Source organism: Dendrobates tinctorius, unplaced genomic scaffold (genome assembly GCF_039654945.1).
Source record: "Dendrobates tinctorius isolate UK_male_01 unplaced genomic scaffold, ASM3965494v1 ptg000410l, whole genome shotgun sequence".
Lineage (NCBI taxonomy): Eukaryota > Metazoa > Chordata > Amphibia > Anura > Dendrobatidae > Dendrobates > Dendrobates tinctorius.
Genome location: NW_027362074.1, coordinates 1,013,001 through 1,027,005, shown reverse-complemented (window position 1 = coordinate 1,027,005; position 14,005 = coordinate 1,013,001). Strand labels below are relative to the sequence as shown.

Below are 14,005 nucleotides of genomic sequence, written 5' to 3'. Positions count from 1 at the left end.
ATATTGGCGCCTTGTGCAGGCCGCAATTGACTCCAAACTGCTGCAATTAACTCTTTAGTAGCTCGGTTGTGCCGTGATGCACCCTGGCCACAGGGCTACCGGAAGTCCGAGCTCACACGACGTAATGTTGATGCCGATTTTCTTTTTTTTTTCAGTTCGGTGAAAGATCTCTGGAATCATTACACGGCAATAAAGGTGAATTCATCCATGAACGTGTGATGTGGGGGATGGGTGACATCTATAAGCGGGGCCACAAGGGGTCAATACAGTCATAAATCATCAAAATGGAGGTTTTGTACCTTTAGAAAAAGACGTGACAAACTCACATCCCCGATACACAACTACCATCCAGAGAAGAGGCCGACCGTGACCTCATTACGTCCCTCATACACAACTACCAACGAGAGAAGAGGCCGACCATGCCCTCATTACATCCCTCATATGCAATTACCATCCAGAGAAGAGGCCGACCGTGACCCCATTACATTTCTCATATACAACTACCATCGAGAGAAGAGGCCGACTGTGACATCATTACATCCCTCATACACAACTACCATCCAGAGAAGAGGTCGACAATGCCCTCATTACATCCCTCATACACAACTACTATCCAGAGAAGGGGCCGGCTGTGACCTCATTACATACCTCATACACAACTACCATTGAGAGAAGAGGCCGACCGTGACCTCATTACATCCCTCATACACAACTACCATCCAGAGAAGGGGCCGACTGTGACCTCATTACATCCCTCATACACAACTACCATCCAGAGAAGAGGCCGACCGCGACCTCATTACATCCCTCATACACAACTACCATCCAGAGAAGAGGCCGACCGTGACCTCATTACATCCCTCATACACAACTACCATCCAGAGAAGAGGCCGACTGTGACATCATTACATCCCTCTTACATAACTACCATCCAGAGAAGAGGCCGACCATGACCTCATTACATCCCTCATACACAACTACCATCCAGAGAAGAGGTCGACAATGCCCTCATTACATCCCTCATACACAACTACTATCCAGAGAAGGGGCCGACTGTGACCTCATTACATCCCTCATACACAACTACCATTGAGAGAAGAGGCCGACCATGACCTGATTACATCCCTCATACACAACTACCAACGAGAGAAGAGGCCGACCGTGACCTCATTACATCCCTCATGCACAACTACCATCCTGAGAAGAGGCCGACCGTGACCTGATTACATCCCTCATACACAACTACCATCGAGAGAAGAGGCCGACCGTGACCTCATTACATCCTTCATACACAACTACCATCGAGAGAAGAGGCCGACCGTGACCTCATTACATCCCTCATACACAACTACCATCGAGAGAAGAGGCCGACTATGACCTCATTACATCCTTCATACACAACTACCATCGAGAGAAGAGGCCGACCGTGACCTCATTACATCCCTCATGCATAACTAGTATCCAGAGAAGAGGCCGACCATGCCCTCATTACATCTCTCATACGCAATTACCATCCAGAGAAGGGGCCGACCGTCACCTCATTACATCCCTCATACACAACTACCATCCAGAGAAGAGGCCGATCGTGACCTCACTACATCCCACATACACAACTACCATCCAGAGAAGGGGCCGATTGTGACCTCACTACATCCCTCATACACAACTACCATCCAGAGAAGGGGCCGACCGTGACCTCATTACATCCCTCATACACAAATACCATCTAGAGAAGAGGATGACCGTGATATCTTTACATCCCTCATACATAACTACAATCCAGAGAAGAGGCCGACCGTGACCTCACTACATCCCTCATACACAACTACCATCCAGAGAAGGGGCTGATCGTGACCTCATTACTTCCCTCATACACAACTACCATCGAGAGAAAAGGCCGACCTTGACCTGATTACATCCCTCATGCACAACTACCATCGAGAGAAGAGGCCGACCGTGACCTCATTACATCCCTCATAAGCAATTACCAACCAAAGAAGGGGCCGACCGTGACCTCATTACATCCCTCATACACAACTATCATCCAGAGAAGGGGCCGACCATGTCCTCATTACATCCCTCATACGCAATTACCATCCAGAGAAGGGGCCGACCGTGACCTCATTACATCCCTCATACACAACTACCATCCAGAGAAGGGGCCGTGTTGTGAGTTCATTTTTCCCTTCACCATTGAGGTCTGATGAACTTCCTCCTCTGGTGAAGGAAGGTAGTGAGGCTGATTATCAAACACCTGGGCAGCTAGATGATGACTGGGTGGCTGGAATTGAGGACTGGATATAAGGCTGCTGACGCCCTTCTTCCTGGCTGGTGATTTTCCTGCTGGATTCTTGGAGACCAGTCTGATTCCTGCATCTCAAAGCTAAGTTTTTCTGCTCTGCTTTGTACTCTTCAGTTTTGTTTTTGTTTTGCCTTGTTTTTTGGGAGTTCTGCCATCCCCGGCCAGGGGTGAGCTGAATTCCATTTTTGTCTCTGATCTGTTGATCTTTTACTCTGTCTTCAGAATATACCTGAGTGCTGATATAGTCTTTTGAAGCCTAGCGACTTCAGGGCCTGTTTTTCCTATCAGTCGGTTGGCTCATTTTGATAGGGTTTTTGCGGATGGCAGACAGCAGCTTTCCTATCCTGTCCTATGTAGTTAGCTTGGGCCCCATCATTTGCTCAACCTATCTTTCTGTGTTAGTGTTTTCATCTTGCTTCACCGTCATTATATGTTGGGAGCTGCCTATTGCTTTGGGGTCTGCTCTGGGGCAGTTTAGTTTTTCCCCTTTCTGTCTTTAGGCTATGTAGTTCTCCGGCTGTGATCGAGGGGTCTAGGGCACCGTAGGAACCCCCCACGGCTACTGCTAGTTGTTGTGGATAGGTCAAGGGGTCTGCAATCCGATAGCTGCCAACTTCTCTGGTTTTTCTGGACTTAGCTGGTATTTTGTTTTTTCCTCCTTCCGTGACTCATCATAACAGAATCACCAGCCATACCGCAGATCCTAGGGTACTCATTAGCAGGAGAGAATTGTAAAAAAAAAAAAAAAGTGTCAGAATTTTTTTTTTTTTTGTGCAGATTTTTTCATCTATATCTCTGAGGCCGTAGGGGGAATTTTTCTCTCAATGGAGATGAAGCAATTGTCTGATCGTGTGGAGCAGCTCGCTGCTGAAGTGCGGGGAATTTCCGCCTATCTTGCTCATTCACATGCTGCTGAACCAAAGATTCCCACTCCTGATGTGTTTTTTGGGGATCGGTCTAAATTCTTGAATTTCAAGAATAATTGTAAATTATTTTTTGCCTTGAAGCCTAACTCGTCGGGGAACTCCGCGCAGCAGGTTAAAATTGTCATCTCTTTGCTGCGCGGTGATCCCCAGGATTGGGCGTTTTCTTTGAAACCTGATGATCCTATTCTGAATAATGTGAACGCATTTTTTCAAGCCTTGGGGTTGTTGTATGATGAACCTAATGCTATTGATCAGGCTGAAAAGACCCTGTTGGCATTAAGCCAGGGTCGGGATTCGGCAGAGTTGTACTGTCAAAAATTCCGAAAGTGGGCGGTCCTTACTACCTGGAATGATGGTGCCTTGGCAGCCCTCTTTCAGAAGGGTTTGTCAGAAACTGTAAAAGATACTATGGTGGGATTTCCTGTTCCCTCTGGTCTTGACGATTCTATGTCATTAGCCATTCAGGTGGATCGGCGTTTACGTGAACGCAAAACTTCACGAGAGATGTTGCCACCTGTTGAACAAATGTCTGAACCTATGCAATGTGATAGAATTTTGTCTAGGGCGCAACGTCACGAGTTCAGAAGGCGTAATAAGCTGTGTTTTTTTTGTGGAGATGCCTCGCATATTATTTCTGTCTGCCCTAAACGAGAGAAACGTTGTGCACACACGTTTTCTGTGGGTGGTGTTCAACCTAAGTTTCTTCTGGCAATTACTCTGATCTGCTCCCTGTCCACATTTTCCGCCAAGGCTTTTGTGGATTCAGGAGCAGCTCTTAACCTGATGGACTTGGATTTTGCTAAACGTTGTGGATTTCCTATGACACCTCTGCGGACGCCTATCCCTTTGAGGGGTATTGATGCTACTCCTTTGGCGAAGAATAAACCTCAGTTTTGGACCCAGGTGGTAATGCGGGTCGCCCCAGACCATCAAGAAAATTGCAGATTTTTGGTGTTGCATAATTTGCATGATACCATCGTTCTGGGGTTTCCCTGGTTGCAAATCCATAATCCAGTTCTGGATTGGAAATCTTTGTCTGTGGTGAGTTGGGGTTGTCGGAGTGCCCTTAGTGATGCTCCTGTTTTCTCCACCTCTCCCCAGTCGCATGATGTTCCTGACTATTTGGCGGACTTTTATGATGTATTTAGTGAGAATGATTCTGCGTCTTTGCCTCCTCATAGGAGTTATGACTGTGCAATTGAGCTGAACCCGGGGTGTAAATTCCTCAATGGTCGGCTTTTCAATTTATCTGTACCCGAGCACGAGGCTATGCGATCCTATATTAAGGAGTCGTTGGAGAAGGGTCATATTAGACCATCCTCTTCACCCTTAGGTGCTGGTTTTTTTTTCGTGGCTAAAAAGGATGGTTCATTAAGGCCTTGTATTGACTATCGTGCCCTCAACAAAATTACTGTTAAATATCAGTATCCGTTACCCCTGATTTCTGATCTATTCTCCAGAGTTAAAGGTGCTTGCTGGTTTACCAAGCTTGACCTCAGGGGGGCGTATACTCTTATTCGCATTAAGAATGGGGATGAATGAAAGACGGTGTTTAATACTTCGGAGGGACATTTTGAGTACCTGGTGATGCCTTTTGGGCTCACTAATGCCCCTTCTGTCTTCCAGTGCTTCATGAACGATATTTTCCGAGACTTTGTGGATAAATTTTTGATTATCTATCTGGATGATATTTTGATCTTTTCCAAGAATTGGGACTCTCATGTGGAACATGTTCGGACTGTGTTCCGGATTTTGAGGGAGAATTCCCTGTATGTCAAGGGATCGAAATGCCTTTTTGGGGTACAGAGGATTTCATTTTTGGGATTTATTTTGTCTCCATCAACTACTGAAATGGACCCGGCCAAGGTACAGGCCATTTATGATTGGGTTCAGCCCACTTCTTTGAAGGCCCTCCAGAAGTTTTTGGGTTTTGCTAATTTTTATCGGAAATTTATAGCTAATTTTTCTGGTATTGCCAAGCCATTGACGGATTTGACTAGGAAGGGTGCTGATGTGCTGAATTGGTCTCCGGAGGCTGTTTCTTCCTTTCAGGAGCTGAAGCGAAGATTAACTTCTGCTCCGGTTTTGCGGCAACCTGATGTCTCACTCCCGTTTCAGGTGGAGGTGGACGCTTCTGAGATTGGTGCAGGAGCGGTGTTGTCCCAAAAAGATCCTGTGACAGCTAAAATGAATCTTTGTGCTTTCTTTTCCCGAAAGTTCTCCCCATCCGAATGTAACTATGATGTGGGGAATCGGGAACTGTTGGCCATGAAATGGGCATTTGAGGAGTGGAGACATTGGTTGGAGGGAGCCAAACACCAAGTCGTGGTCCTTACTGACCACAAGAATTTTATTTACCTGGAGTCGGCCAAGCGCTTGAATCCTAGACAGGCTAGGTGGGCCTTGTTTTTCACACGTTTTGATTTTGTGGTCTCTTTTCTTCCGGGCACTAAGAATGTCAAGGCAGACGCCCTCTCTAGGAGTTTCCTTGCTGATTCTCCTGTGGTGACCAAGCCTGCTACCATCTTAGGCGAGGGGGTAGTTCTTTCTGCCATCTCGCCCGATTTGAGAAGTGCTCTGGAAGAGTTTCAGGAGGACAAACCTGAGCATTGTCCCAGTGGAAAGTTGTATATTCCTGACCAGTGGAGGAAGAGAGTGATGTCTGAAGTTCATTGCTCTGCATTGGCTGGTCATCCAGGTATTTTTGGTACTAGAGATCTGGTGAGTCGGTCTTTCTGGTGGCCCGCCTTGTCTCATGATGTCAGGAATTTTGTGCAGTCCTGTGGGACTTGCTCCCGGTCTAAACCTTGTTCTCGCTCTAGTGGCTTGTTGATGCCTTTGCCAGTGCCCAGGAGGCCATGGACCCATATTTCAATGGATTTTATCTCTGATATGCCTGTCTCTCAGAGAATGACTGTTATTTGGGTGATTTGTGATAGATTCTCTAAGATGGTCCATCTTGTACCACTCCCTAAGTTGCCATCTTCCTCTGAGTTGGTGCCCTTGTTTTTGCAACAGGTGGTTCGCTTGCACGGGATTCCTGAGAACATTGTATCTGACAGATAGTGTCTAGATTTTGGAGAACTTTCTGTTCCAAGCTGGGAATTCAGTTGTCCTTCTCCTCTGCGTTTCACCCTCAGACCAATGGGCAGACGGAGAGAACAAACCAGACCTTGGAGTCATATTTGAGATGTTTTATTTCTGCTGATCAGGATGATTGGGTTTCATTTTTGCCCTTGGCCGAATTTGCTTTAAATAATAGAGCTAGTTCTGCCACTTTGATGTCACCTTTTTTTTGTAACTTTGGTTTTCACCCTCGATTTTCTTCAGGGCAGGTGGAGCCTTCTGCCTGACCAGGTGTTGACACTGTGGTGGAAAGAATGCACCAGATCTGGGACCAAGTAGTGGATAAGTTGTCTCTCTCCCAGGAAAAGGCCCAGCGGTTTTCCAACCGGCGTAGGACCATTGGTCCCCAGTTTAAGGTGGGTGATATGGTTTGGTTGTCATCAAAAAATATCGCTATGAAGGTGGCTTCTCCTAAGTTTAAGCCTAGATTTATTGGACCTTACAAGATTTTGGAGATTATTAATCTGGTCTCTTTTCAGTTGGCTCTTCTGGTCACATTTAAAATTCATAATGTGTTTCATAAGTCCTTGTTGAAGAGGTTTGTTGAACCAGTAGTTCCTGTGGTGGCACCTCCTGACCCTATATTGGTTGAAGGTAACATGGCATATGAGGTAGAGAAGATACTGGATTCCCGTCTGGCTAGACGGAGACTCCAGTATTTGGTTAAGTGGAAGGGTTATGATCAGGAGGATAATTCCTGGGTATCTGCCTCTGATATTCATGCCGAAAGATTGGTGCATGCCTTTCATCGGGCTCACCCGGATCGCCCTGGTGGCATGGATGAGGGTTCAGTGACCCCTCCTCAAGGGGGAGGTACTGTTGTGAGTTCATTTTTCCCTTCACCATTGAGGTCTGATGAACTTCCTCCTCTGGTGAAGGAAGGTAGTGAGGCTGATTATCAAACACCTGGGCAGCTAGGTGATGACTGGGTGGCTGGAATTGAGGACTGGATATAAGGCTGCCGACGCCCTTCTTCCTGGCTGGTGATTTTCCTGCTGGATTCTTGGAGACCAGTCTGATTCCTGCATCTCAAAGCTAAGTTTTTCTGCTCTGCTTTGTACTCTTCAGTTTTGTTTTTGTTTTGCCTTGTTTTTTGGGAGTTCTGCCATCCCCGGCCGGGGGTGAGCTGAATTCCATTTTTGTCTCTGATCTGTTGATCTTTTGCTCTGTCTTCAGAATATACCTGAGTGCTGATATAGTCTTTTGAAGCCTAGCGACTTCAGGGCCTGTTTTTCCTATCAGTCGGTTGGCTCATTTTGATAGGGTTTTTGTGGATGGCAGACAGCAGCTTTCCTATCCTGTCCTATGTAGTTAGCTTGGGCCCCATCATTTGCTCAACCTATCTTTCTATCTGTGTTAGTGTTTTCATCTTGCTTCACCGTCATTATATGTTGGGGGCTGCCTATTGCTTTGGGGTCTGCTCTGGGGCAGTTTAGTTTTTCCCCTTTCTGTCTTTAGGCTATGTAGTTCTCCGGCTGTGATCGAGGGGTCTAGGGCACCGTAGGAACCCCCCACGGCTACTGCTAGTTGTTGTGGATAGGTCCAGGGGTCTGCAATCCGATAGCTGCCAACCTCTCTGGTTTTTCTGGACTTAGCTGGTATTTTGTTTTTTCCTCCTTCGGTGACTCATCATAACAGGGCCGACTGTGACCTCATTACAGCCCTCATACACAACTACCATCCAGAGAAGAGGCCGACCATGACCTGATTACATCCCTCATACACAACTACCATCGAGAGAAGAGGCCGACTGTGACCTCATTGCATCTCTCATACACAACTACCATCCAGAGAAGAGGCCGACCGTGACCTGATTACATCCCTCATACACAACTACCATCGAGAGAAGAGGCCGACCGTGACTTCATTACATCCCTCATACACAACTACCATTGAGAGAAGAGGCCGACTGTGACCTCATTACATCCCTCATACATAACTACCATCCAGAGAAGAGGCCGACCATGCCCTCATTACATCTCTCATACGCAATTACCATCCAGAGAAGGGGCCGACCATCACCTCATTACATCCCTCATACACAACTACCATCCAGAGAAGAGGCCGACCATGCCCTCATTACATCCCTCATATGCAATTACCATCCAGAGAAGGGGCCGACCATGAACTCATTACATCCCTCATACACAACTACTATCCAGAGAAGGGGCCGACCATGCCCTCATTACATCCCTCATAGGCAATTACCATCCAGAGAAGGGGCCTCCGTGACCTCATTACATCCCTCATACACAACTACCATCCAGAAAGGGGCCGACTGTGACCTCATTACAGCCCTCATACACAACTACCATCCAGAGAAGAGGCCGACCATGACCTGATTACATCCCTCATACATAACTACCATCGAGAGAAGAGGCCGACCGTGACCTGATTACATCCCTCATACACAACTACCATCCTGAGAAGAGGCCGACCGTGACCTGATTACATCCCTCATACACAACTACCATCGAGAGAAGAGGCCGACCGTGACCTCATTACATCCTTCATACACAACTACCATCGAGAGAAGAGGCCGACCGTGACCTCATTACATCCCTCATACACAACTACCATCGAGAGAAGAGGCCGATCGTGACCTCACTACATCCCTTATACACAACTACCATCCAGAGAAGGGGCTGATCGTGACCTCACTACATCCCTCATACACAACTACCATCCAGAGAAGGGGCCGACCGTGACCTCACTACATCCCTCATACACAAATACCATCCAGAGAAGAAGGCGACCGTGACATCTTTTCAACCCTCATACACAACTACAATCCAGAGAAGAGGCCGACCGTGACCTCACTACATCCGTCATACACAACTACCATCCAGAGAAGAGGCCGACTGTGACCTCATTACGTCCCTCATACACAAATACCATCCAGAGAAGAGGCCAACCGTGACCTCATTACATCCCTCATACACAACTACCATCCAGAGAAGAGGCCGACTGTGACCTCATTACATCCCTCATACACAACTACCATCCACAGAAGAGGCTGACTGTGACCTCATTACATCCCTCATACACAACTACCATCCAGAGAATATATATATATTTCTCCTATATGTGTCTATGTGCAAATTTCTTCAGTTGTATAATAAGAATCTGTTCAACAGGACATTGCTCTGGGTGTCGATGTCTTCCCACTGTCCTCAGTCAGATTTCTTCCTGATATTAATAGCATGAATTTCTCATTCTAGGAATATCGGTGTGATTACGTGAAGGAATGGAGGAAGCTTGGCCTGGACGCTCTGCTCTGCCCCATGCTCGGACCCGCCTTTAATATTGGGCATCCTGGAAAACTCTTTGGTAAAACTGTGTGTTCTTCTGGTTATGGCTTGTGGTGCCATGTGGGTCTATGTCCAGGATCAGATAGTCACTTGTGCATTTCCTTGATGTTTTGTTTTTCCATTTTCAGTGTTGTGATTTATGCCCTTTGTCCCTTCTTCTCTCTATAACTGGGTAACATGTGGAAAGAGCCACCATGACTGGTGCACAATGGTTGTTCATGATGTTTTTAGTTGGGATTACTGATCTTTTGCAGCTGGCTTCGGGTTCACCATGCTCTTCAACATCCTGAACTTTCCTGCCGGGGTCCTCCCTGTGACCACCGTGACGGCCGAGGACGAGGAGGAGCTAAAGCATTATCAGGGCTATTATAACGACCCCTGGGACAAAGAGGTTATTAAGGTTTGTGCCTCAATAACATGTCTTGCAGCGATCAGAGAAAAACAACCTTGGTGGATATCAGGATGATGGATCCGCTACAATCACTGCATTGTGTGTTTCAGGGCATGGAAGGCGGCGAGGGGCTTCCTGTGGGGGTGCAGTGTGTGGCCTTACCCTGGCAGGAAGAACAGTGCCTGCGCCTCATGAAGGAAGTGGAGACAGTGACCCGAGCTCGCAGTGACAAGTAATAGACGACTGCATAAGCAATATGATCATTTAGAGAGGATGGAAAATTATACAGGGTGGAGTATTTATAGAGGGAGGGGCATCCAGTATACAGGGTGGAGCATCTATGGAGGGAGGGGCATCCATTATACAGGGCAAAGCATTTACAGAGGGAGGGGCATCCATTATACAGGGTGAAGCATTTATAGAGGGAGGGGCATCCATTATACAGGGCGGAGCATTTATAGAGGGAGGGGCATCCATTATACAGGGCGTAGCATTTATAGAGGGAGGGGCATCCATTATACAGGGTGGAGCATCTATAGAGGGAGGGACATCCATTATACTGGGCGGAACATCTATAGAGGGGGGCATCCATTATACTGGGCGGAGCATCTATAGAGGGAGAGGCATCCATTATAGAGGGAGAAACATATATAGGGGGAGAGGCATCCATTATAGAGGGCGGAGCATCTATGGAGGGAGGGGCATCCATTCTACAGGGCAAAGCATTTACAGAGGGAGGGGCATCCATTATACAGGGCGGAGCATTTACAGAGGGAGGGGCATCCATTATACAGGGTGGAGCATTTATAGAGGGAGGGGCATCCCTTTTACAGGGTGGAGAATCTATAGAGGGAGGGACATCCATTATACTGGGTGGAGCATCTATAGAGAGGGGGCATCCATTATACTGGGTGGAGAATCTATAGAGGGAGAGGCATCCATTATAGAGGGTGGAACATATATAGGGGAGAGAAATCCATTATAGAGGGTGGAGCATTTATAGAGGGAGGGGCATCCATTATACAGGGCGTAGCATTTATAGAGGGAGGGGCATCCATTATACAGGGCGTAGCATTTATAGAGGGAGGGGCATCCATTATACAGGGCGTAACATTTATAGAGGGAGGGGCATCCATTATACAGGGCGTAGCATTTATAGAGGGAGGGGCATCCATTATACAGGGCGTAACATTTATAGAGGGAGGGGCATCCATTATACAGAGCATATCATTTATAGAGGGTGGGGCATCCATTATACAGGGTGGAGCATTTATAGAGTGAGGGACATCCATTATAGAGGGTGGAGCATCTATACAGGGAGGGACATCTATTATACAGGGTGGAATATCTATAGAGGGTTTGGCATCCATTATACTGGGCGGAGCATCTATAGAGGGAGAGGCATCCATTATACTGGGCGGAGCATCTATAGAGGGGCATCCATTATACAGGGTGGAGCATTTATAGAGGGAGGGGCATCCATTATAGAGGGCGGAGCATATATAGGGGGAGAGGTATTCATTATACAGGGCAGAGCATCTGTAGAGGGAAAGGCATCCATTATACAGGGCGGATAATCTAGAGAGGAAGGAGCATCCATTACACAGGGTGAGCATCTATAGAGAAAGGTGCATGTACTTTACACAGGGTGGAGCATCTGTAGAGGGAGGGACATCCATTATAGAGGGAGGGGCATTCATTATGCAGGATGGAGCTTTTATAGATGGAGGGCATCCATTATACAGGGCAGAGCATCTATGGAGGGAGGGTCATCCATTATACAGGGTGGAGCATCCATTATATAGGGAGGGCCATCCAATAAGTGTGGGTTATAAGTAGATTCCCATAATGAATGCAGATGCACAGATTCTGTCAGACCGGAGTCATAGATGGGGCTTCCCCTGGGGTGAATCCCCCTCTTTTCTAGTGGCAAGTCCCTTACCCCCTCCTCCAGAACTGCACCTGCATTCATAGGTCACGTGTTGATGCCCCCTGAAGTGACCAGTGTCTTCCACTGGGTGAATACATTGAGCGATCTCAGGCGTCACTGAATGATGGACATCAGCCCCTGACTACTGGAGAAAGCCTTTTATGGCACAGTCTACATTGTGGGAAAGTCGCCGCAGTTCTCATCTGTGCTGTTCCCTTACTAATTCTCACTCATGGGCACTTCTGACACATGTTGTGAGAACAGAACTAAGAACGGGGAGCTCCTTACAGGGGTCATCCAACATGGCTGCCAGGAAAAAGCTTTAGAAATAAAAAGATGTCTTCCATGAAGAGTCTTCTGTGTGGTATTTTTAGTAGTAACCTATGAGATCCCCTTCTGATCCTTACGCCATGGTCCTGATGATTGTCATTGAGTATGACGTTCTAAGCTGTAATGCTGCAAAGAAGCCTGATGTATAGCGAGGCACTGTGTGCTGGCACAGGGGTCTGTGCTGGTGGTTGGTGGCACAGGGGTCTGTGCTGGTGGTTGCTGGCACAGGGGTCTGTGCTGGTGGTTGGTGGCACAGGGGTCTGTGCTGGTGGTTGCTGGCACAGGGGTCTGTGCTGGTGGTTGGTGGCACAGGGGTCTGTGCTGGTGGTTGCTGGCACAGGGGTCTGTGCTGGTGGTTGCTGGCACAGGGGTCTGTGCTGGTGGTTGCTGGCACAGGGGTCTGTGCTGGTGGTTGCTGGCACAGGGGTCTGTGCTGGTGGTTGGTGGCACAGGGGTCTGTGCTGGTGGTTGCTGGCACAGGGGTCTGTGCTGGTGGTTGCTGGCACAGGGGTCTGTGCTGGTGGTTGGTGGCACAGGGGTCTGTGCTGGTGGTTGCTGGCACAGGGGTCTGTGCTGGTGGTTGGTGGCACAGGGGTCTGTGCTGGTGGTTGCTGGCACAGGGGTCTGTGCTGGTGGTTGGTGGCACAGGGGTCTGTGCTGGTGGTTGCTGGCACAGGGGTCTGTGCTGGTGGTTGCTGGCACAGGGGTCTGTGCTGGTGGTTGCTGGCACAGGGGTCTGTGCTGGTGGTTGCTGGCACAGGGGTCTGTGCTGGTGGTTGCTGGCACAGGGGTCTGTGCTGGTGGTTGCTGGCACAGGGGTCTGTGCTGGTGGTTGCTGGCACAGGGGTCTGTGCTGGTGGTTGGTGGCACAGGGGTCTGTGCTGGTGGTTGGTGGCACAGGGGTCTGTGCTGGTGGTTGGTGGCACAGGGGTCTGTGCTGGTGGTTGCTGGCACAGGGGTCTGTGCTGGTGGTTGGTGGCACAGGGGTCTGTGCTGGTGGTTGCTGGCACAGGGGTCTGTGCTGGTGGTTGGTGGCACAGGGGTCTGTGCTGGTGGTTGCTGGCACAGGGGTCTGTGCTGGTGGTTGCTGGCACAGGGGTCTGTGCTGGTGGTTGCTGGCACAGGGGTCTGTGCTGGTGGTTGCTGGCACAGGGGTCTGTGCTGGTGGTTGCTGGCACAGGGGTCTGTGCTGGTGGTTGCTGGCACAGGGGTCTGTGCTGGTGGTTGGTGGCACAGGGGTCTGTGCTGGTGGTTGGTGGCACAGGGGTCTGTGCTGGTGGTTGGTGGCACAGGGGTCTGTGCTGGTGGTTGCTGGCACAGGGGTCTGTGCTGGTGGTTGCTGGCACAGGGGTCTGTGCTGGTGGTTGCTGGCACAGGGGTCTGTGCTGGTGGTTGCTGGCACAGGGGTCTGTGCTGGTGGTTGCTGGCACAGGGGTCTGTGCTGGTGGTTGCTGGCACAGGGGTCTGTGCTGGTGGTTGCTGGCACAGGGGTCTGTGCTGGTGGTTGGTGGCACAGGGGTCTGTGCTGGTGGTTGCTGGCACAGGGGTCTGTGCTGGTGGTTGCTGGCACAGGGGTCTGTGCTGGTGGTTGCTGGCACAGGGGTCTGTGCTGGTGGTTGCTGGCACAGGGGTCTAAGCTGGTGGTTGCTGGCACAGGGGTCTGTGCTGGTGGTTGCTGGCACAGGGGTC

The 14,005-nt window shown here is 49.0% G+C and overlaps 1 protein-coding gene across 2 annotated transcripts in view; it reads left to right on the top strand.

The window, feature by feature from the left end:
- Positions 1–12,336, top strand: part of LOC141076476 (vitamin D3 hydroxylase-associated protein-like) — a 141,016-nt gene extending 128,680 nt beyond the window's left edge. For both annotated transcript variants that reach the window (XM_073563956.1, XM_073563957.1), the window contains exons 12-15: positions 156–195; positions 9,576–9,684; positions 9,920–10,065; positions 10,167–12,336. In XM_073563956.1, coding sequence (XP_073420057.1) covers positions 156–195; positions 9,576–9,684; positions 9,920–10,065; positions 10,167–10,292 — 421 coding nt within the window. In that variant the 3' untranslated portion in view covers positions 10,293–12,336. The remainder of the gene's footprint in view (positions 1–155; positions 196–9,575; positions 9,685–9,919; positions 10,066–10,166) is intronic.
- Positions 12,337–14,005: the final 1,669 nt, after the last annotated feature.